The sequence below is a fragment of the Eubalaena glacialis genome, chromosome 4, assembly GCF_028564815.1.
Source record: "Eubalaena glacialis isolate mEubGla1 chromosome 4, mEubGla1.1.hap2.+ XY, whole genome shotgun sequence".
In the NCBI taxonomy this organism is placed as follows: domain Eukaryota; kingdom Metazoa; phylum Chordata; class Mammalia; order Artiodactyla; family Balaenidae; genus Eubalaena; species Eubalaena glacialis.
Window position 1 is genome coordinate 174594154 of NC_083719.1, and position 23705 is coordinate 174617858.

Here is a 23705-nt window from a genome sequence, read left to right on the forward strand (position 1 = left end):
GTCCACCGGCCAGAGGTGTCCTGGGGGCAGTTTGGAAGGCAGAAGAAACCAGAGCTGTCTTGGTTTTGCTTCCTCTTCACTGGGCCGGCAGCAGGGCATGGAAGCATCTGATAGTTTGGAATCCAAATTCCCTTGTTCAGTGACAAGCTTGGAGGGCACTGAAAAGCAGTTGTGATGGAGGCAAAGGCAGCATCCTATTCCTGAATCACAGAGACGGGGTGTGTGCCCCAAGTTGGAGGTTGCAAGGACCTCCCGACTGTCCGCCTCCTGTGAGTGTGGGGCGCCTCAGTTCCCCCGGTGAGCCAGTTCTGTGGAGTCATTCCTGTAGGAATGTTCTAGAAGGAAGGATGCGGTTCTCCCGGATGTTCAGAGAGCAAAGGGGAGATCAGAGTTAGATAACTGGATGGGTGCATCGAAAGAAAACTCAGGTTCCCAGGCACCACCTCCAAGCTTCTGACCCCTTCAGTCTGGAGGCAGAGCCTGAGAATCTATGTTTGAATCAGAGACATTTCATAGCAAAGGAAATTTCACTCATGCCACGAAGAAGACTCTTCTAGAGACTTCTGTCCCCAAAGGGCTGAATGGAATTGGGTGTAGGGACTGTGGACTTTTGGGGCCGGATCATTCTTTGTTATGGGTCCCCGCTGTGCACTCAGGGAATTTAATTTCTGTCCACTAGATGCCAGGAGCACCCACCCCCAGTCATGACAACCAGAAACATCTCCAGACATCGCCAAATGTCCCTGAGGGACAAAATCCGCGCCCCCCCCCCCAATTGAGATCCACCGGGTTAAAATAAGACTTGGAAACATAACATGTAACGGTAACACATGAGAAACGACTCCAGTGTTCTACGAGAGGAGACTGGTTAATAAACTGGGATCATCCACCCTCGCAGATACATGATGAATAGCTAAGATTTAACAAGAAGAGAAAACATGGCAGCCTCTACTGAAACTTCAAGGGCGCATTTCTGTTAACCCAGCAATCCCACCTGTATCAACTTACCCAACTGAAATAAACACTCCAGGAGGAAAGATGGATTGTATAATACTGTTCACTGCCAGGCTGTGATATTCTTCCATCAGGATGATTGAATAAATGCTGGTCCATCCTGATCACAGCCTATTTTATTGTAACAATCCAAAAAGAGCTGGTAGACATCTCCGCTGATTAGAATGTCTGCAATATGTTGTTAAATTTAAAAAGAAAATTGCTGAAAAAAATCCGGGTACAATTTGATCCCGTGTTTATGAAATTAAAATGTGTTGTGTGGGAGAAAAAGAAAGCAGCAGGTTGTAACAGAGTTTATGTAACACGAATCCTCTTTTTCAAAACATGTATATATTTGTACCATGCAAATGGGTAAGACTGAAAGGTTTGTCACTAAAAAGTTAGGAGTTGTTGTCTCTGAGGACGTGTGATTTAATTTTGCTTTTTTCGGTTTGTTTAGCTGTATGTTCTCATTTTTCCACAAGGATCACACACCATCTGTTATTTTGTCAAAGCCTCGGGTATATGCCTGCACACCCTAAAAGGGCTTGAGAATCTTGAGAACCCTTATTTGACCCAGAAAATTCAAATGCTGTTGAGGGTGGATAAATGCCCCACCTCCCTCGCCCCTGGGGTGGGACCACTCTGAGGTGCATGCTCTATGCTGTCCCTGCCCCCCAGTTGCCTCCCCCCACCCCGCCGAGTCAATTGCTCACTGGCACCCCCTGGAGGGCTCCTTCCCTCTCTGCCTCGCGTCCCCACTGCCATCAGGGTTTCCTGGGGTCACCTCTCGGATAATTCAAATCCTCATCTTGGGGTCTGTTTTCTGGAGACTCCAAACTATGACAGCCCCCCTCTTCATTCTGTTATTTGACCCCGCAGGACAGAGTGAGGTTGACCATCTGTTGTCCCCGGGCTATTCTGGGGAAGTTTTATGGGGCACACTGGAACCCCGGGGTCTCACTACCCCCGCCGCACCTGGTTTCCTCCCACATCTTGGCCTGAAGCGGGGGGGTGGGGAGTGTGGGTGGTGCGTAGGTGGTAAGCAGAGCATTGGGCCAAGAAGGGAACACAGATGTTATGTGAAAACCAACCAGGAACATTTAATAGAAAAATAAGCAAGTTATCCAGGACCCGACCCGGACAGCAGTTAGTTATCTTTCAGAGAATGAGGCACCGCTGGCCGGCTCTGACATTCGTTTCAGGCTGAAGACCCAGCGAGTCCTCCAGCCTGTGCCAGGGGACGTCCTGCCCGGGCCGTGGGTAGCGCCCCAGTGCAGCAGAGCCCACGCGAGGCCCCAAACGCATGATCCCACCAAAGGCTTGGACAGAGAAACGCCATCGAGCAGGCAGAGACCACACCTGACGTGCAGGGCAGGGCAGTCAAGCAACTGAGACCAGGAGTGGGCATGGGAGACCCCGCCCCCAGCTTCACCCCTCACCCCCTCCAGGGGGGCTGGGTCTAGCAGGGGGGCCTTGCATGAGGACATGGGGTAGCTGGAACCCATGGCTGCCCCTGGCAAGGGAAGAGCCACCCCCTCTCCTGGGCGGTGGACAGAGGATGTTATCTGCACATGGCTCGGGTGAAGGGGGGTGGCGGGAAATGAGGAATCAAACTCAGTCAGCCCCACTGGGAGTCCATGAGGTCAGGCACACAGCCAGCACTCAATAAATGCTTGCTGCATGAAGAAACGAAAGGACTCCTTCATCTCTGTTGATGATCAGATGCTGACTGAACAGCTGTCATCCTGCTTTGTGTCACCAGTGCCCGGCACACAGGAGATGCTCTCTGGATGCGTGGGGAAGAAACCAATTAGGAGTGAAAAGCACCTTGTTTATCTTCAGCCCTAGCACAAAGCTCAGCTCCCAGCACACAGCAGGCACTCAATAAATGCACCGAGTCAGTAAGGACTTTTGTGTCACAAGTACAAGGCACATAGTAGGTGCTCAATATGTGTCTGAATAAATGAAAGTTTACCTCACTAGTCCCAGAGCCTGGAATGGTGCCCAGCATACAGTAGGCACTCAATAAATACTCGAATGAATTCAAACAGTGAATGTGTATCACTAGCGCCTGCTTCTTGATGGGGGATCGATAATGCCTGACGACTGGATCCATCACCGAGGGAGGGAATAATCATGCCTCGTTCACTGCCGGAACGCAGGAACCTGGTACCCAGTAATCGCTTAAAGTGTTGGGCGCACGAATTGGTGCCACCCAATCCACCCGTTCCTGGCATACAGCAGGCACCTCCGTTAATGCTGCCTGCGTGCACGTGATTGCTGAGCCCTGTGTGGGGAGCCCTCCTTGGCCGGCCAGGGGTCCACAGGGGCCCCGCTGTCCCCGGCGGGCGTGCGGGGGCCGGGCCAGCGACAGGCTGCTTTGGATTCATGGCCACCGCCCCTCAGAGCTCTCAGAGCTCATCCCGGGCAGCGCTGTCCAGCGGGGACTGCAGCACGTCAGAGTTCTTGGCCTCGCGGCTCAGGGCCTGCTGCTCGCGCATCTTCTGGGATTTGGCCCGGTCCCAGTCGGTCTTGACGTGCTCGTTGTTCCACACGACCGAGGTCTCCGTGTCGCTCACGTACCCGTCGTCCCCTGTGTAGTGTGTCGGGTAGACGAGCAGGGGCTCCACGGAGAAGGCGCGCAGGTCCCGAGGGGAGAAGTGGGCCTTGTATTCAGACCTGCAGGGGAGGAGGGGCACGGGGGCCGCAGCGGGTTGGGGGGTGAGAGACGAATGGAGACAGAAGTGGGTGGCAGGGGTCGGGGGAGGGCGGCGGCGAGGGACCAGATGGAGGAAGAAGCAGGCAGAGGGAAAGCCACCTCCCTGGGACCCACGAGCCTCACGCCCCCACCCAGGCCAGCTCCACAGCGAGACCCCAGCCCGCCTGCCCACCGCCAGCCCCTCTCACACTGGGTGCTTGTCGAACATGACCGGCAAGAACTCGTCCACGGGCAGCATCTTGGAGAGTGGCCGGGCAGCCAGCAGCTTGCGGGCGCCTGGCAGGGAGACCACGTAGGCCAGCGTCCAGTACGAGTAGTCGGCCTCCACCAGGTTCCTCACGCGGGGCACAGCCTTTTCGGGGTGCTCCACCTGCATCCGCTTCCGGCCCACGTAGCTGGGGTGCGGGATGGGGGCCCTGTCACCTGCCTCCCGCCTGCCCACCCAAGAATGCTAACGCAGAGATCCACTGAGCCCCTGTCAGGCCCTGGGGGTGGGGAGCAATGAGGAGGCTGGTGTGACTGGACGGGGTGAGAGCAGGCCCACAGGGGTCTGGGGCCGCAGGGAGGAGAGGGGGCTTTTTCTGAGGGCGCCAGGGAGGATCTGGAGCTGGGGAGGCTGTGCCACAGGAAGGAGAGCGGAGCTGAGAGGGGAGCTGCTCTGGGTTCAGAGGGCTGTGAGGCAGGCGGGCAAGGTGACGGATAGGGTGAGCAGTCAGGAGTGAAGGGGAGAAGCTACTGCTCCTATCAATAGCATCGTCCTGAGTCTGAGGCCCAGAACCCAGATCAGGGCCCTGCACGTGGTGGTGGGGGCAGGGGTGGGGTGGGGAGGATGAACCATCCCACCTACATGAGATACCAAGGGACTGTTCCAGAAATATGCTGGCCATACTCTACCTAGCACTGGTCTGAGACCCAGGCTGCCGTGGGCATACCCCACTCAGCCAAGCCCCCAGGCTTCTGGCCCTGCATCCAAGCTCGGATCAAACCCACCCCAGGCCACACCCCAAGTTCTTTAGCCACGTTCCCCAGGCTTCCGGGTCAAATCTTAGCCTTATTCTCTACCCCACAGGCTCCAGTCAAGTCTCCAAACCCTGAACGAGCTGGCAGGCTTCCACCAGGTCCCTAGACTTCTGGGTCAAGAACAAGTCCTCCTGCCAAGCTCCCAAAAGTTGGCCTAACATATTAACCTGCAAAGGCCCTCCGACCTAGAGGCTCTAGGCCGCACCTTTGAGTTCTGGCCCCTCCCAGGCCCCACTCACATGAGGTCCCAGTCCAGACCTTCCCGCTCCACATCCTGCATAAGGTTCATTAGGCGCCTCTTGAAGAAGATCTCGAAGCGCAGGTCGTCCTCGAACACGAGTGATTTCTGCAGCCTGCGGTCCACAACCTGAGGGAGGAGGCCCTGCTGAGATCTTGGAGAGATCAAAGCCAGGCCTGACCCCGAAGCCAGTTCTGCTTAAAAGCTCTGGGGCACCAAGAGAAAAGCAAACCACCCCCCACACACACATACACACCACCACCAATTTGGATCTACCTCCTGGCCAAAACTTCCTCCCCACAACTTGGCAGCAGATTCCACAGCCTCACCTCAGCCTGGCTGCTCCTTCCCAACCCAGGGCCTGGGCCTACGCTGTGCCTTTGACACAGAGCACCCTTCCCCCACACAGCAGCAGGTAGGTTCCCTCTCACCCTTCTGGCCTCAGCTCACCTGGCACCTACTCAAGAGGTCCTCCCTGACTATCACCCAAAGCTGCCAGTTGAGGATAATTCATAACCCTGGGCCTCTCCTGTAGATGCCTCTCACTTATTTCATTGTCATTCATTTCTTTGTGGATTGTCATCAGTCTCCCCACCTCCCAGGGCTGTGAGCCCCCTGAAGGGGGCTGGGTCTATCTTGGTGGCTGCCGTGTCCCCAGCACCAGCAGCAGGCTGGGCACACAGTAGGTCCTTGACAAATGTTCCCAGAATGAATGAACTAGAGAATCTTCACGACTGCCCCTGAAGTTGTGACTCCATCATCTGGGGAAACTGAGGCTCCGATTGGGAAATGCCTTCCTTGCTCACAGAGCTCACCCTTCTCAGAGGCAGGGCTGGACTTGAACCTGGATCCCCTCTGGCTCTACAGCTACCCGGACACTGCAACCCCTGCCCCATGACCTCCATGATGAATATCAGAAAAGGAGGGCAACCTGGCTGAGCACCTGTCGCCTCAAACACCAAATGCCCCATCTGGCCTCACGCCTGCTGGTCCCAGGTTCCAGCCCGTGCCTGGCATCCTCGCCCATCATAACCTTTCCTTCCAAGGGTGTGTGATGAGCCTCTGGGGCTAATGGGGTACCAATGTGTGGGGTCTGCATTAGTTATCGTCACCATGGCTATTACTCCTACTATTAAGCTTTAAGCACGGTGCCCAGGCTCTAGATATTTGACAGCGGGTGGACATAAAGAGGTTTTGCTTCGAGGTCCTGGGCCTCAGACCCTACCTGTTTCTAGAGTCAGGCTCAACCCTCCCCAGACTCAGGCTCCGCATCTGCACAGGAGAAGGACAGCAGCTCACCCACCCAGGGTTCAGGTGACACATTCACTAAAGAGAGAAGACTGTCTGGGGTGCAGGTGATTCCCTCCTTGAGCTGTTAAGAAGGCTGAGGAGGGCCCTGCCCCGCTGCGGGACCCACCTCTTTCCAGATGTTATAGTGGCTGAGGAAGCAGCCCAGTTCGCCCTTGGTGAGGGGCCGCCCGTGGTAAGGATCCTGGTAGCCGGGCAGCATCTGGATGCCCAGTGCCTCTACCTGGCTGGTGTTCATGGCTCTGCAAGGGGGGTCAGGAGGGGGTCAGTGGAAGACTCTCTCTGCCCACAATTCCACCATTAGCGACATTCCCCCTTGCCACCCCCCCCCAACCTGCGCACCCCTCTTGGACCCAATGTGGGCTGCCAGGGCGTGGTCTACACCATGTGCGCAGACCTGCCAGCACCCCGCGCAGGGTCAGACTCACATCCGCTCCACGGCCACCACCCGCGACGTCTACACACCCACACATGGAGCCGCCCCTCCCCCACCGGGGTGGGACTCACTTGCCGTCCACAGCCTCCACCAGCCGGCACTCGATCTCCTGCTCCTGCAGCGCGCGCAGCATACGTTCCCGTCGGTCCTGACGCCGCTTCAGGTTGATCATGAAGACCTGTGGCCCAGAGCCTCGGTTGGACCCTCCAGGCCGGCCCCCGGCCCCACCCCTGACGGAAGGCCCAGCCTACCTCGTCAAAGCCCATCTTGTCTGGCGTCTTGGTGGGCACCGAGATGAACCGCGAGGGCTCCGCGGGTGGGTGCTTCACTGGGCGGCAGAGAGAAGCCGAGGGGTCACGGGGGTCATTGGGAACTGGGGGGTGTCCAGCCTCTTTCCAACGCCCCCTCCCCACCCTCTGCGTGGCTCCGTCATCCCGAGCTCCTCAGCCTGGCGCTGGAGACCCTGTCTGACACGGCCCCGCTCACAACATCAGTGCTAGTCTCTCTCCTCCGCCTCCCACCCACTCTGGCTGTTGGCACTGCTCCAGACTTACCCATCTCCCATTCCTACCTCTGGACCTTTGCACATGCTGGGCCCCTACTGAAATACCCTTCCTTCCTCCCCTCCTCCCCCTGAGTTATCAGCTAAGAGGCCTTCTGGGACGGGGCGGGGGGTGGGCGGGTGTCAGCAGAGGAGTCTCCTGACCTCCCCAGGCTGTCAGGTACCTCTTCGGGGGCTCCCACAGCACCTGGGCTTCCGTCAAAGCCTCATTCTGCTGTCCTACCTCCCCGGCTCCCTGATTATCTCCCATGAGCTCTGCCAGACGGATACCAGGTCTGTCCACTCACACTGGCTCCCTACGCACAACACCGAGCTCGGCACAAACTCATAAAATGAACAAAGGAATGACCTTCCTCATCTATAAAATGGGCTAATAAATCTCTCAGAGGTTTATGTCATGATAAGATGCCATGAAATCACACACATTGTCTTGGGTGAAACTGTATCCTCCCCAAAAAGATACTTTGGCATCCTGACACCCCGGTACCTCAGAATGTGACCTTATTTAGAAAACAGAATCTTTAATGAGGTCATTAGGGTGGGTCCTAAGCAGTTTGACTGGGGTCCTTATAAAAATGGGAAATTCGGATACAGAGACACACACAGAGGGTAGACGGTGTGAAGACACACAGGGTGAAGACGGCCATGTGACTGGAGTGACACATCTACAAGCCCAGGTATGCCAAGAATTTCAGGGTGTTCGCGATTGTTCCCCTTTTAGCTGTTGTGAGCAGTGCTCAGACCACATCCCCGGGGCCCTGTCTTGGTACATCCCTGACGGTTTCCCACAGAAGGATCAGATCCACAGGGGACTGTGGGCCTGGTGAGGCTCCTGGTCATCTACCAGGCTGGCCCAGAAAAGGTGAGTGTGGCATCTGCCTCCCCAAGAACAAAGGCCCTGTGTGAGCTCAAAGGACAGACACAGGGCCCTCTGTCTGGGAGAAACCTGGGCGAGGCCCAGGGTCAACCTGGCACCTCCCACGTCACACCCTGGGCCTCCTCCAGGGACACTGTGCCCTGGGGTTTCTTCCTATCCAGGGCCCGTCAGAGCTCCCTGCCACCCCCTGTCCTCCTCAGGGGAGCCTAGGACCCAAGGGCAAGGCTTTGGGATCTGAAGACCCAAATTCAAATCCCAGGTGCCCTTTCCCTCTCTTTCTCAGCCTCTGCCTGCCCGCTTGGGGTGTGGATGGTGAAAGGACCTGCTGATGGGAAGTGGGGGTATCTCTTCATCCTTTCTTATCAGTTCTGGGAAAATGGAGCATATTAGGTCCAGAAGGAGCAACACAATGCAGCCTTTCCAGAGAGCCATGTCAAAAAATGTAACACCCCTAGACCCATCATAGGGTGAAGAATTAAACTTGACCACAGAGAGGTCTGGCCTTTGCTCCCAGCTCCTGGGAGGTTGAAGCCCTTGGAAATGTCTTTATCTCAGGGCTTGGGACATACTGGGTATGTATGCCAACAGTGTGATTTAGGGTGGAGGTCTTGGGCTACTTGGTATTGGCTCAATTTCTGCAGGGACTGGAGATGGAGGTTAGCCACGTGGCAATCATCTGTATCTGTGTGTAGGAGCCCCAGTAAAAACCCTGGACATGGAGGCTTGGGAAGCATCCCTGGTTGGCAGTACACCATGCACGTTGTCACATACTAGTGCTAGGAGAAGCAAGCACTGTCCATATGACTCCACGGGGAAGGGACAATAGGAATCTCTGTGCTTGGAACGCTCCTGGATGCTGCCCCATGCACCTTTTCCCTTTGCTCATTTTAATTTGTGTCCTTTGGCTGTAATAAATTGTAACTGTGAGTATAATAGCTTCCAGTGAGTTCTGAGTCCCTCTCGTGAATTATCAAACCTGAGCATGGTCTTGGGGACCCCAGATTTTGCAACTGGCGTAAGAAGTGAGGGCAACCTTGTGGATATTCCCTAACTTTGCACCTACTGATGCATGTCTAGAACTCTCTCGCACATGGCAATGTTGGGAAAAATGGGAAATGCCCTCCATGCTGCTCAGAAGAAGACTGGTAAAGTGACATATGACACAGCCAAGAGTGAATAAATCTGTGCCTGAACATCTACATGGAATACTACGCAGCAAGACAAGAGAACGAGCCACAGCCACACGCAGCGGCCGGTGACAGCACAGACGAGGACACTGGGCAGAAGACACCGCACTTGAGCAGCTTGACTGATGTGAAGCACAAAAAGGGAAAAAAACCGTCAGCTGGTGGAATCACGACAGTGGGGGACCCTGGGGAGGGCCAGAGCCTGGTCCGTGTCTGGTGACAAGGATATTAAAAACAGAGAACGGCGAGCTCCGAGAGGGAATGCAGGCTTCCTTACTGTTTTCCACATACCTTGCCCTATGCACCTCTTGCATCTGGATGTTCCTGAGTTGTTTGCTTTTAGATAAGGGTATTTTTTTGGTTGTCTATGTTTTAATTGGGCACAGATTGATCAATAAAAACATGATAACATTGAAAAAAAATTTTTTAATAAAAAAATTAAAAAATAAAATAAAAACAATCATCATGCTGCACACACATGACCTGTCACTGCTGTGTATGCTAAAACTCAAAGAACAGGATTTACACTGAGCCAAGTTTATGGGGCCAACTGGGAAAGACATCCCATAGTCCATGAGCAGGTAGGGAAGGAAGTTGCTGGATTCCCCATACACAGAGGGCATCACTCTGAGCTTTTCTGTAAGCTTGAAATTTCATTGTAAGAAAGATTTTTTTCTTTTTTGGGCTGTACCACATGGCTTGTGGGATCTCAGTTTCCTGACCAGGGATCAAACCCGTGCCCCCTGCAGTGGAAGCACAGAGTCTTAACCACTGCACTGCCAGGGAAGTCTCGAAAGATTTTTGAACACATGAAAAATCACATGCACAGCCCAGGAACAGGTACCCACACAGAGGTGGAGAAAAAAGGTGGTTCTCACTAGAACTGTAAGGAAGGATTTGTACAAATATCTGAAACCTCCAGACCCTCCTTCCGTCTGTTCTGTGTGATTTGCTCTGGTGCTTGAGAAACAGGAAAATATTCACGCTTCTGTTGTGCCTTCCGTTTATAACGGCAGCGTAAACAGTCTTCTGACCAAAAATAACAAGGGAAATATATGTGAAAAGTTAAACTAGGAAAACTATGGCAGCCTGGAGAAGCTTCTCGGGGTCCGCTCGCCCACAGGAGTTGGCAAGAGGCAGAGACCCACTTCTTATGACTACAGCCTGGTGGGTTTGCCAGGCTGAGCCTGAGCAACTACATGGGACAGACACTTGGGTGTTGCGGGGGTCTTCACCCTGATGACCTTGCAGCCTCCAGGTGGCACCTCAAAAGACCCCCAAAGCCCCCACAAAACAAAGAAAGCAGGGTGTCATTCCATCTTCAGCCACAAGGGGGAGCCACAGACAGAACCTTCTAGAAACGGATCAGAGCCGGGGCCGGGGGATGGGGCACGGACTGAACCTCAGGGCAGGGGCCTTGCCCTCCAAGGCCCTCTCCATCTGTGCAGTGGGAGGAACGGCCATGCTGCTTCCCAGGCCTTCACAAGGATGTGGTCAGCACAGGGCAAGGCCCCCATGGAGGAGGACGCCGTACCACTATCCGGTTGCTTCAGAGACCCTCAGCCGGGGCAGAATCCCCTCCTCAAGCAGCATCAATGGCAGCTCGGCCCTGTGCATTCAGCCCACCTCACCAGAGGGACAGCTGCTAGTTTAATAGTCTACGGATTTATTTGTATATGTGTTAGAAAGACATGAGCTTGCAACCACGGTAAAAATATGTAGTCTCCTTTTTAAAATGTATTCAAGTTAAAAAAAAAAAAAAAGTGTCCGTTAAGATAGACATTAAACAAACAATAGTGGGTCTGGAGGTTGGCAGGGACATGAGTGACAAAATGGCCCAAAATGGCTGTGTCCTAGATGCTGCCACGCACATGCAGGGTCATCAGTGAAACCTGCTGCCCTCACTGCTCCTACACCCTCCATGGCTCCTGATTGCCCTGGGGGAAAAGGCCCGCTCCTCAGCCGAATGTCTGAGGCCCCCGCCCTGGCCCTGCCTGCCAGCCCTGCCCAGCTCACCAGCCCCACTTCTGTCCCGCCGACCTCACCTGTTTCCTGAGCTCACAGCCCCTCCAGCCTCCCCGCCTCTGCACGTGCTGCTCCCTCCGGCTACAATCCTCTTATCGGCTAACTCCTACTTACCCTGCATCTTAATGCCACCTCCGCCAGAAAGCCCACCCTCATTTCCCCGAGCATGCCGTGCACAGCTGCTTGCAAGCCAGCACTCTGTGAGAGGGGGGACAACCGTCCACCTGTTCACACTGGGTTCCCAGTGCCCGGCAAAGAGACTGGCGCCCAGCAGACACTCAGTCAGTGTTCACAGATGCGAGATGGCAGGGAGAGGGAGGCGACTCAGCCCTCCCAGGTTGGCGCAGGCAGACTCACCCATGACCTCCAGCTGCACATGCATGAAGCTCTCGGCCTCATCCTGGAGGGTGCTGTGTGCCCGCAGTGGCACCGGCAGAAAGCCATACACCTCCTTGTTGCAGACGTACATCTGGACCTCTGGGGCCAAGGAAACAACAATCAAAATTGAAAACAGAGCAACAAGGCAGTGGAGGCAACCTCCAAACAGCAGCGTTAGCCTCACAGCCCAGCATGGGGCCAGAGCGTAAAATGGGTCCAGCTGTTCCCAGCAACTGGCAGAGACCGCCCCCCCTTGGCGCTCCATCTGGGAATTGGAGCCAGAACAGGGGTTCGCAGTGCCAGGAAAGAAGACAAAAAACTCCAGAACTGTTAACGAGTGCCTTGCACCGGTACTGACTCAGTCCCTGCAGGATTCCACGACCAAGCAAACCGCAAAACTGCGGGTCAACAGTAAAGATGCACATTTATGCATAAAAATGAGATGCAGTTGGACAAACCATGAGTAACATTATCTCTGTTAGTCCTTTTCTGAATGGTTTCAAATTTTATAATGAGTATATATCTTTTTTTAAAGTGATAAACCCAACGAAAACAATTTTCATTGAAGGGCCAGACAGTAAATATTTAGGTCTGTGGGCCAAACAGTTCTGTCTCAATAACTCAAGTCTGCCTTCGGACCGTGCCCAGAGAGGGCGTGGAAGCTCTGCGCCCCTTCCCCCAAATCTTGCCCCGTGCACCTCTTCCTCTGGGTTGTTCCCGAGTTATATCCTTTTATAATAAACAGTAACCTAGTGAGTAAACAGGTTTCCCGAGTTCTGTGAGCTGCTCTTGCAAATTAGCAGAACCCAAGAAAGGAGTCGCGGGAACCTTTGATTTCTAGCCATTTGGTCAGAAGCACAGGTGACAACCTGGACTTGCGATCAGCATCTGAAGCGGGGTGGGGGACATAGTTTTGTGGGGCTGAGCCCTTAACCTGTGGAATCTGAGGCTATCTCCAAGTAGACAGAGCCAGAACCGAGTTGGAATTGAGCTGAATTCTCAGACACCCTGCTGGGGTCCCAGAATTGCTTGTCGGTGTGGGGAATACACCCCCACCTCCAACCTACACACATAGGAATTGGGTCCAGGAACCCAAAAGACATTCTTAGCTTGCGTCCATACGAAAACAGATAGTGGGCCGGATCTGGCCCATGGGACATAGTTTGCTGACCCGTGGCTTAAAAATAAATGACAGGTCAGCATATGGCTATGTTTTCTTCCTCTTTAAACTTTTTTTTTTTTTGCCCTAAGTATACAACTAGGGAACAATTATGCTCAACCACAGATATTTGGGGGAATATAGGAAAATATCAAGATGGAAATAACTTTCAATAAGCAGATCTTAAAGACCTGGGGAGTGAAGCCACCCAGCAAAGCCAGGGCTGGAGAGATATCCTGGGGATATCATCTGAACACCTGGATACAGCTGCACCTGAAGTCATCACTGCACCCTGCAGTTCTGGTTCTGTGAACCTTCTGTGGGCTCAGCACTGGGCCCAAAGAAGCAGAGAGACACCCCATGATGGCAAACTCCCTGTGGGCTCACCTGCCTGTTTGCAGGAGAAGGCAAAAACAATGATGTCGTCGAAGGACCAGGTATAGTCGGGGTGGGGAGGGTAGAATGCCAAGTTCCTGGATGCCGCCTTCCTCAGGTCAATCAGGAAGGTCGAGTGCACCATGGGGACTGCAAAGCAGCCCCGGCGGTCCCGCTTGCGGATGGGGATGTAGGCAGGCGTGCGCTTGTAGTAGCCCTGTGGGGAAGCGGGCAGAGTTTTGCATGGGGGTCCCTAAAGGTGAGGCTGGAGGCCCGGGACAACAGGAGGCACAGAACACCCGGAGAGTAAGACTGGGTGCCAGTTTCTGGCTGTGGTGGGCATTCCCTGAGCGCAGGGCTCTCAGCAGGGCCTGTCAGTCTCCAGCTCCAGAGCCTCAGTTGCTGGGCAATGGCACAGAAACACAGGGAAACAGTCACCCATTTGCAGACCCAGCTCAATACTTCTGATCAGAAAAGCAGCATTTGAGAAAGGAAATTAAAAAGCTGAAAAAGGGACTGGATATTTGAGATCCTTTGATTTTAAAATTAAACATCAGAACTGGGACTTCAAGAAAGTCGGGGGGCAATCTTTTAGAAGACAAGTTTTAAAAGCTTCTGGAACAGTCCTCTCTCTTCCTCCTACCCTTTATGAACTGGAATTGTTAGCATATAACATTTAGATTTCTATGACATACTTTAAAATATAGAAACCACTGAATTATTCACTTTAAAATGGTGAACTTTATATTTTGTGAATTACACATCAATTCAAAACAAAAAGATAGGAGGAGATAGGATGGGTCAGCATCCTGCCTCTAGCCACCCAACCCCCTACCCCTGGCACAGCCCTGCTCCATCACCGGCCCCTCACTCTCCCTGGCTTTGCCTAAAACCCCACCCTCATCACTGGGTGGGACAATCAGAGCCTGACATTTTCCTGACTTCAGTAATTGGTTCAGGGGTAGGAGGAGACTGGACAAGGTTCAATCAGAGTAGACTTTGGCTGAATATTGCTGAGATCATTCCCCAGGAGTTTGAAAATGAAGCCACACAAGGGATGGAGGAAGAGGAATATTGTTTGAACACCTGGATCAAGCTGTGCCTGAAGTCCCATCCTGGCACCATCACGTCATAGCTATGTGAGCTCAGGCAAGTCGCTTCCTCTCTCTGCAGTTGTGTTTCTGCCTCAGTAATGGGTGTGGGGGGAGGGGGCACACAATCGTAGACCCTCCCTCAAGGTCTACTTAAGGATTATCACAATAGTGTTTATCAAATGCTCACCATGAGGCAGTGTGAAGATAAGTTAGACTCCAAATCCAGCCCCCACCACCCCCAGGCCCCTGCCCTACCACGGTAACCCCCTGACCTGGGAGGTCATCCCACACCAGAAGTTGGAGTACGCAGCCCGGGAATCCAGCATGGGGGCCACCACCGTCTTGTTCTCAGCGATGAGCAGGGTCAGTGTGTCAGGGTTGAGAATCAGGTTGTCCGCGTCCACAAACTGCAAAACACCCGACATGGCATCAGTGTGGGCCGCCAGAGTGAGCCGGGCTAGGCCACAGCTTGGAACAGCTGGGGTAGAGGCCGGAGCCCTGGGGAGGGGGGCGCCTGGAATAGCACCTGCGGCCCTGGAAGCCACCTGCTCCTCAACGGACAGCTCTGCCTAAGTCACCAGCAGAGTTACGTTCACACAATGAAATAACACGACACTGCAAGAGAAGGGACGGACCACACAGCACGAAGCAACACAAATGGGTCCCACACACGGTGCTGGCGAGCCACGGGAAGTGACAGCGGGTGCATCATGTGGCTCCTTTTATGGGAACTTTTAAGATGGGCAGCACTTGGTCAATGAGGAGGACAGTCGGGGCTGGAACACACTTTTTTCTATGTAAGTTAAATGCCAACAAAAAAATTCGTAAAAATAGGATCTTTACGTAAGGCTTTTTTTTTTTTTTTTTTAAACACCTTGAATGTTGGGGTAAAAAGATGATAACTTGTTTGCTGCAGCCTGGAAGGAAACTCACCAACCCATGAATAGGGTCATCATGGTGGGGGGTGCCTGCTTGTCCCCCCAAAACCGTATGTCACCAACACCTTACAGAAAGGCCACACCAGAATATTCATGGCAGGGTTGGTCATCACACAAACTGGGAACGACCCAGGAGTCTAGCAGTGGAGAATTACCTACAGAAACTTTGGCCCTGCCCTGCTGTCCCCTTGCAGAATGTGTCGAGACAACTGAACAATCAAGCCACAGAAAACAATTAGGTAAGGACGTTCCTGTCTACCGGGATGTGAAAACACACATGGCATGATATATTATACAACTATTAGGAGGTGGGTTTTTTTTTAATGCATCTGGTCCACAGATATGCTTTCCATTACCCATGCAGGGTTTTTCTGGTTTGTTTTTTTTTTAATTTATTTATTTAGTTTATTTATTTTTGGCTGCGTTGGGTCTTCGTTGCTGTACGCGGGCTTTCTCTAGTTGCGGCGAGCGGGGGTTACTCTTCATTGCGGTGCACGGACTTCTCACTGCGGTGGCTTCTCTTGTTGCGGAGCACAGGCTCTTGGAGTGTGGGCTTCAGTAGTTGTGGCACGCAGGCTCAGTAGTTGTGGCTCCCAGGCTCTAGAGCGCAGGCTCAGTAGTTGTGGCGCACGGGCTTAGCTGCTCCGCGGCATGTGGGATCTTCCTGGACCAGGGCTCGAACCCGTGTCCCCTGCATTGGCGGGCGGATTCTTAACCACTGCGCCGCCAGGGAAGCCCCCCATGCAGGATTTTTAGAACGTATGAATCACTTGCCATAAACAAGAGCAAAAACTAGAATCTCTGCCTTCTCCAGCAACGTGGGAAGGGCATTCCCACGTGGCAAGCCCCAGCTGGAGATGGGAGGTGGCTGCCCCTTGGGACAAGCTGTGTGGCCCTGTTATGTTCCTGCCCAGACCCCTGTGGACATTTGAATTTGTGACCTTGGAATACAGATGCAGTGAAAACAGCCAGAACAGTCTGGCAGTTCCTCAGAAAGTGAAACATGGAGTTTCGGCCATTCCAGTCCTAGGTACAGACTGAGAGAACTGGAAACAGGGACTCGAACAGACATGTGCACACCACGTTTGTAGCAGCCTTATCCACAGAAGCCGAACTGTGGAAACAACCTAAGTGTCCGCTGACGGATGAATGGATATACAAAACGTGGTCCATCCATACAATGGAATATCACTCAGCCAGAAAGAGGAGTGAAGCACTGACACGCGCTACAACCTGCATGAACCCTGAAAACATCAGGCTGAGTGAAGCCAGACCCAGAAGGCCACATAGCATATGATCCTGTTTATGTGAAGTGTCCAGAACAGGCAAATCCACAGAAACAGACAGCAGATCAGCGGTCACCAGGGGCTGGGGGAGGGGATGCAGAGTGACTGCTCATGGGCACAGGGTTTCCTCTGGGGTGATGGAAACTAGTTTTGGAAGCACATAGAGGTTGTGGTGCAAAACATGATGAACGTACTAAATGCCACTGAACTGTACACTTGAAAAGGGCTAATTTTATGTTATGTGACTTGCACCTCAATGAAAAAACGCAGCCAGAGAGCGAGCCTCTCTGGGAGGTACGACTACAAGGTATGATTTTTTTCTTTCTTTCCAAGCTTCTTGTTGTTTCTTGTATATTTTCTTACAAGTAACACCCACAGTGTTTGTAAAAAGAGAAAAAAAGAGGCCATTTTAATAATAATTTTAAAACACTAGACAAATGATTTCACATTCCAATATGGATTACTGAAGTCCCCGATTACAAAAATATACGGTATGTCAAAAGCTGCTTTGAGTTCTGAACCAAAACCTTGAGTTCCACCCAGGTTTGCTGAGAGAAAAAAGTGAAAACCAGCCAACGTCAAACCATGAAAGCAAAACCCAGGGAAGCAGCCAAGGTGGCCCTGGGCTGGATGGTTCTGGGAGGTTCGAGTCCCACCTCTGTTCTTCACTGTTTCTGAGACCCCACCCAGCAGGCTGTCACCTCCCTCTCTAAGCCTCCACTTTCCCATCTATAAAATGGTCTGAGAAGGCACCAACTCACAGGGATCCCAGGAGGAGCCTCTTCCATCCTAACTCCTCCAAGGAGATGGCGCTGTTCTCCCCACAAGGTTCAGGCCAGGACGTGAGGTCCTTCCGGCACCCACACATCCAGCAGGGCCTGTCCCCTTGGCCTCAGAACGCATCCTGAACCCACAGCCTCATACAGGCCCCCACCCTGGCCTCCTGCTGCCCCCCCTCCTGCCCCACAGGCCCTGCTCCCCACGGCAGCCACAGGAACTTCTGAAAATCAGAAATCAGAAATCGGAACCTAGCCCTCTCCTGTTCACACACCCTCCATGGCTCCCCATTACCTTCAAAGTAAAAGCCGCATCCCTCCCTTGGCCTGAATAGTCCGGCCCCCACCTACCACCTCAGCATTACCCCCTCCATCACTCCACTCTGGTTACACTGGCCTCCTCGCCAGTCTTTGAATGCCCCAAGCTTTCTCCCTGCTCTGTTCCCTCTGCCTCGGACACTGGCCCCCAGCTCCCGCTGAGGCTGGCTCCTTGGCTCCTTCAGATCTCTGCTAGGGCCCCCTCCTAAGGGAGGCCCCCAACCCCTGGTACCTGTGGCCGTGACCTTATTTGGAAATTGGGTCTTTGCAGATGTAATTAAGATGTAAATTAAGATGGAGTTCATCCCTCCTACACTGTTGGTGGGAATGCAAAATGGTGCAGCCACTATGGAAAACAGTGTGGAGGTTCCTCAGAAAACTGAACATATAATTACCATATGATCCAGCAATCCCACTCCTGGGCATATTCCCAGACAAAACTGTAATTCAAAAAGATACATGCACCCCTATGTGCATAGCAGCACTATTTACAATAGCCAAGACATGGAAACAACCTAAGTGTCCATCGATAGATGAATGGATAAAGAAGATGTGGTATAAATATACAATGGAATATTACTCAGCCATAAAAAAGAAAAAATAATGCCATTTGCAGCCACATGGATGCAACTAGAGATTACCCTACTAAGTGAAGTAAGTCAGAAAGAGAAAGACAAATACCATATGATATCACTTATACGTGCAATCTAAAATATGGCACAAATGAACCTATTTACAAAGCAGAAACAGACTCACATATATAGAGAACAGACTTGTGGTTGCCAAGGGGGCGGGGGATGGGGGAGGGAAGGACTGGGAGTGTGGGGTTAGCAGATGTAAGCTATTATACATAGGATGGATAAACAACAAGGTCCTACTGTCTAGCACAGGGAACTATATTCAATATCCTGTGATAAACCATAATGGAAAAGAATATAAAATAAATAAACAAATCAAACAATAATTACTTTAAAAAAGAGATGGGGTTCATACTGGATTAGGGTAGGCCCTAAATTCAGTGACTGGTGACCTTATAAGGAGAAGAGACCACGTGACCACAAAAGCAGGGACTGGAGGGATGCAGCCACAAGCCAAGGAACACCTGGAGCCCCCAGAAGCTGGAAGAGGCAAGGAAGGATCCTCCCTTAGAGTGCAGCCCTGCCTGCACCTTGATTTACACTGCTGGCCTCCAGAGCTGCAAGACAATAAACCTGCATTGTTTTAAGCCCGCCAGTGTTGATATTTTGTTATGGCAGCCCCAGAACACTGATATATCATCAAGTGCCTTTCACAGCACTGGCCGCATTCTGATATTTCCTCATTCAGTTTTGTTTGTTTTCTGGTCACATCCACCTTTCCGGGGATGCTAGAAAGGTGGGGCTCAGCCTGTGCTGACCCTCACTGTGTCCCCAGGGCCCGGCACGAGGAGGGCACAGGGAGTGGCCGATAGATATATGCTGATTAATAAATGAAGAAGGTAAAGACCAAAGCTTGAGGTTTGGCACGAAGATGGAAACCGACCGCGGGCACCGTCAAGCTGGCATCACTGCATTCAACCTCCATGGTGAACCAGGCTCAGCTGTCAATGCCCTGCCCATCGCACCAGGGGAGGGGACCATGCCCAGGTCAAGGAACCCGGCTGAAGGAGCTCACAGGAGACCCGTGATCTGTGGGCATGTAATCCAACATTGCATTCAAAACCTCAACCGCTCCCCTCTTCCCAGAAGCCCAGGAGGAGGAAGTAAAAGTCAGGGCTCAGCAGCTCAGTGTCGCCAACATCCCCCAGCCCCCGCCCCATCCTCCTGCTTCTCGGAGTGACCCAGAGGTCATCATCGTGGTTGCAGAGAGAACTCACATCACTGGTGATGCTGACAAAAGTGGAGATGACCCAAGTGTGCAACTACAGGGGTCGGCTGGGGACACAAAAGCCCATTCGTTCCTGATGATTAAGAATCCAGGTGGCCGAGGATCAAATCCCAGCTCCTCCGCTAACCTGCTGTGTTACCTCTGACAACTCACTTCCCCTCTCAGAGTCTCAGTTTCCCCTCTGTAAAATGGGGTTAAGGCTGGTCTCCGAATCCCGCCACTCTGCCTTCCCTTGGATACCCCAGACCCTCGGCTGGGGACCCATGGGTTGGCTGGCCAAGAAACTCACCAGGATGTAATCGGCCCACATGTCCCGGGCCGATTTCAGGGCTGCCTGGCGTAACTTCATGACGTGCTCATAGCGTGAGTCAGACCAGTGTTTGGGGCCCTCCTCGTCTGGGTAGGACCTGCAGAGAGGCAGCTGTGATGTGGGAAGCACAGGGCATTCTTGGAGCCCAGAGAGGGTTTGAGCTGGCTGAATGTGGGGTGGTCAGAGAGGGCTTCCTGGAAGAGGGGATGTGTAAGCTGGATCTGAAGGCTGGGAAGAAGCAAGGAGAAAACAGGAGAACAGAGGTGTGTCCCCAGTAGGGGGCACAGCATGTGCAAAGGCCCAGAGGGGAGGGGAAAGGGCCTCTACTGCCTTGCAGAGACATCCCTGAGGGTGAGGGGGAGCCACTAGGAGAGAAGACGCAAAGCACAAGAAAGCTCGGAGCCTGTCCTCCCAGACTCCTAATCTGGTCTGGGCAGTGGGTGGGTACAGAAATTAATCCTGAAAGAGTGAAAGGAACCGAAGTCCACATCACTCAAGGGCTCATGGGGACGCTAAGCAGCAGAGGTGATGTTGCAGCTGAGTGACACAGGGAACAAAGCAGCGAGCGTCCACCACAAAGACCAAGGAATGAAGGAATTCCAGGTGGAGCGAACGGCGGAGGCAAAGGTCCAACAGGAGGCTTATGACCCACTGGTGAAGCTGAGGTAGGGTCAGAGTAGCCACAGCCAGCGCTGAAGGCTGCAGAGCTGGGCTGGAGCATCAGGGACTGGGGGCGGGGGGCTGGCCCAGGATGATGGGGAGTCATGGAGGATGTGTGAGCAGGGGCACAGCCAAGTCCAGCTGGGGGCAGGGGGCAGGGCAAGGCCTGGCACTCACTTGGGCTCCTCTGCCGGCCGCCACTCCACAGAGTGGTACAAACTCTTCATGGCCACCAGCCATTCCCGAAGCACGGCTGACGTGTTGTCTGAGTTGTGGTCCGTGGCCACCCTGCAGACAGAACAGGCCAGTGAGTGAAGTTAGGGAGACCAAGGCAGGCCAAGCAGCAGCAAGGCAACAAAGGCTCCCACGACCTGGCTCGGCCTCCCCCCAGCTACACAGCCCTGGGCAAGACATTTCCGTGCTCCGTGCCCCAATTTCCTCATCTGTGACACAGGGGGTGAGGACAGGGCCCACTTCACTGGGCTGCAGAGGGGATTAAACAAGCTAATTTTGGAAAAACACATCAGATGACGTTCGTTCTATGGGGCATCTAAGATCTTATAACCACATTCACTACTAAATATGTGAATTTAATAAAATTTAATAAAAATACATATATATCATGCAGCCCTGCCCCAACTTCCTCAATTCTCTCCTATGAGCAATACCACTTTGGAGTGGGCTGTGGTCACTCATTCATTCAACAAACATTTCTTAAACACCAACTGTGTGCTTGGATTATCCGGCCTGGAGGGAAAAGGAATATTTGGAAGTCTAGTTTGACCATCAGCTGAGAGTTATTCTCCCAAAAGAACTGTTGTTTAGTCAACAACAAGGATAGCAACGATGACAATAGTAACAGTAATGATAATAATAACCACGGCTCTGGTCACTGATGCCAGGCGCAAGGGCTTCACACTCAGTAACTTGTTCATCTTCAGAGACAACCCAACCAGAATTATATTAGTATCCCCATTTTCCAGATGAAGAAACTGAGGTAGGAAGCGGTAAGTCACCAGTCAGGCTTGTTCATGGCCCTGCCCCATTCTGCTTCTAGGAAGGATCCACTCCCCCCAACCTTCCGCCATCCGTCCCACACCCCACCCACCCACTCCAGTAGTCAGAAGGCAGGAGGTCCGATTCAGGCTGGGTTCAGGGAGCAATACAGCAGCAGGAGCGGAAAGACGTTCAGTTAGTAGAAGTGCAATGCGGGCCACTGCAACGCCCCAACTGGGGGTGGGGGCGGGTTCTCAGACTTCCCTTTGAAGCTGTGTGTGCTCCCAAGTGGATTGGCGGGTTAGTCCGGGCAGTGCGGCACGGGTGATCCCGGATATGCCCTAATGGGGGGGCCAGAAGGCAGAGCTGTGGCCCGCCCCACCCTAAAGAGGCCAGCTGGCAAAGCGCCATTCAGGCTGGTGCTAATTCGGCAGGGGGAAAGCAAGCAGGAAGGCACGCGTGGGTTTGGCCTGCCCTGATGGGGGACAGCAAGCAAAAGGCACGCGTGGGGCTGGCCCGCCCCGCCCGGTGCCAGGACAGCGGGCGGGGCGCGGCGTGGACCCGCCGGGATGGGGACAGCAGGCCGGATGCGGGGCCGCGGGCGCCGCGCTCACCACAGAGCTGTGCGGTCCCGGGGGTGCCGCAGCCGCTCGAGCGCGCCCAGCGTGGCAGGCAGCGCGTGGGCCGCGTTGCGCGCCAGCAGCGCGACGAGAACGCGCGGCGCCTGCAGCGGCGACTCGGGGCTCCAGCGCTCCTCTGGGAAGTAGGCGGCGGCGCCTGGCGGGCCCTCCAAAGGCGGCAGCGCCAACAGCAGCAGCAGCAGCAGCACCGGGAGGGGCCGCCCGTGCCCCCGGCATGCGCGTGGGGTTGCCGCCATCGCGCCACGCGTCGCCTTTAAGCCGCTTTTCTGCCGGCGGACGCGGACGGCGCCTTAAAGGGGCCGTCGGGACCCCGCCCCTGCCGTGCGCCTTAAAGGGGAGGAGAGCTCCTGGCGGAGTCAGCCGTCAGGGCCCGCCTCCAAACGGTCTTAAAGACACAAAGTGCTTCCTACCCGCCGCAGCGGCCCGCTCGAAGTGACGTCGATCTGCAGGCCTGCCCGGGAAGCCCAGCCGCCCCCGACCCCCACCCCAAGACGCTGAGCGCTCTGAACTTGGGTCTGTGCGGTAAAGGCGTCAGAGCTCAGAATCTGCCCTGCCACCGAGCAACTGCTCCCGCCAGGATCCCAGCCTGATTCGCCATCCAACTTACATTTGTGTAAGACCCGGCTGTGTCACGAGTCGAACCTGGATAGTCAGGATCTGGTTTGGGACTCAAGATATGAGCCTCAGTTTCCTCTGCTGCAACATGGGTTTTACCACTCTAGTTCTCGACCTCCCTGGGATGTCCTCAAGGGTTGTTGAGTACCAAGCGCGTGGGCCCTGGCGTCCCCAGACCTGGCTTCAAATCCAGTCCCCGCGTGGGCCGTCTGTGTGAGCCTCAGTTTGTCCATCTGTAAAATGGAGTCATAACGACCCCGCAGGCTTGTGTGAAGATGGAATGGGAGGGAGGTGGACGTTTCCAAAGAAATGCTACGAGGGGGCTGTTTTCCAGTAATCTAATGTGTTTTCTAATTCATCGTTTTTGTGATGCTCAGATATCTATTTATTAACGTGAGTGGCGGGTATGGGGGCTCAATATTGTTAAGTAAAATTCAGGGCACAGATCGTGTGTCCTCAGTGTGTACAAGAGACAGTTGGGCAAAAGTTAGGAAGGAAAGGTGAGGAAAATCTCATTCTCTTGGGGGAGGAAACCATGGAGTGTGCATTACCCCCCTCTGAAAGCTGAACTGAGAAAAACACTGGGGAAGTCCCTCCCAGAACCTACTCCGGAAGCAACTGGAAGTCTTGTGATGTGAAGCTGCCAGCCTCCAGTGGACAGATGACTTTTCTGGCAAACAGAGGAAGGCAGTAAAAGCTCTACTCTCAGCTGGGAACCTTGATACTAAGTAAAAGCTCTACTCTCAGCTGGGAAACTTGATACTAAGTTAAGATTTTGGAGCAAGTAAACAAACCCAAAGGCCCACAGCAAGCTGAGAAAAAAACATCTCTACCGTATATCAGAAAGTGTTACTATCCTTAATATACAAAGAGTTATTAGAGATCATTAAGAAAAATATAAATTCTCCTGAAGAGAAAAGTAGGT

The 23705-nt window shown here is 53.4% G+C and overlaps 1 protein-coding gene across 1 annotated transcript; it reads right to left on the bottom strand.

Moving 5' to 3' along the window:
• Positions 1–2080: 2080 nt before the first annotated feature.
• COLGALT1 (collagen beta(1-O)galactosyltransferase 1) lies at positions 2081–22449 on the bottom strand. The gene is made up of 12 exons (XM_061190257.1): positions 22139–22449; positions 20706–20816; positions 19848–19965; positions 14647–14781; positions 13293–13497; positions 11726–11845; positions 6969–7045; positions 6789–6895; positions 6391–6523; positions 4975–5102; positions 3904–4110; positions 2081–3675 (listed from the first exon to the last, which is right to left on the bottom strand). The coding sequence occupies exons 1-12, from the start codon at positions 22399–22401 to the stop codon at positions 3408–3410; spliced, it is 1872 nt and encodes a 623-aa protein (XP_061046240.1). The 5' UTR covers positions 22402–22449; the 3' UTR covers positions 2081–3407.
• Between the last annotated feature and the right edge of the window lie 1256 nt (positions 22450–23705).

Bases quoted from the DNA above. Each gene is read 5' to 3' on its own strand.
- COLGALT1 (XM_061190257.1), bottom strand. From the start codon at position 22,401: ATGGCGGCAACCCCACGCGCATGCCGGGGGCACGGGCGGCCCCTCCCG. The intron at 4,111-4,974 runs GTGAGTGGGGCC...CCCGCACCCCAG, and splicing joins GGTCTGGACTGGGACCTCAT to CTACGTGGGCCGGAAGCGGA. The intron at 3,676-3,903 runs GTGAGAGGGGCT...CCTCCCCTGCAG, and splicing joins ATGTTCGACAAGCACCCAGT to GTCTGAATACAAGGCCCACT.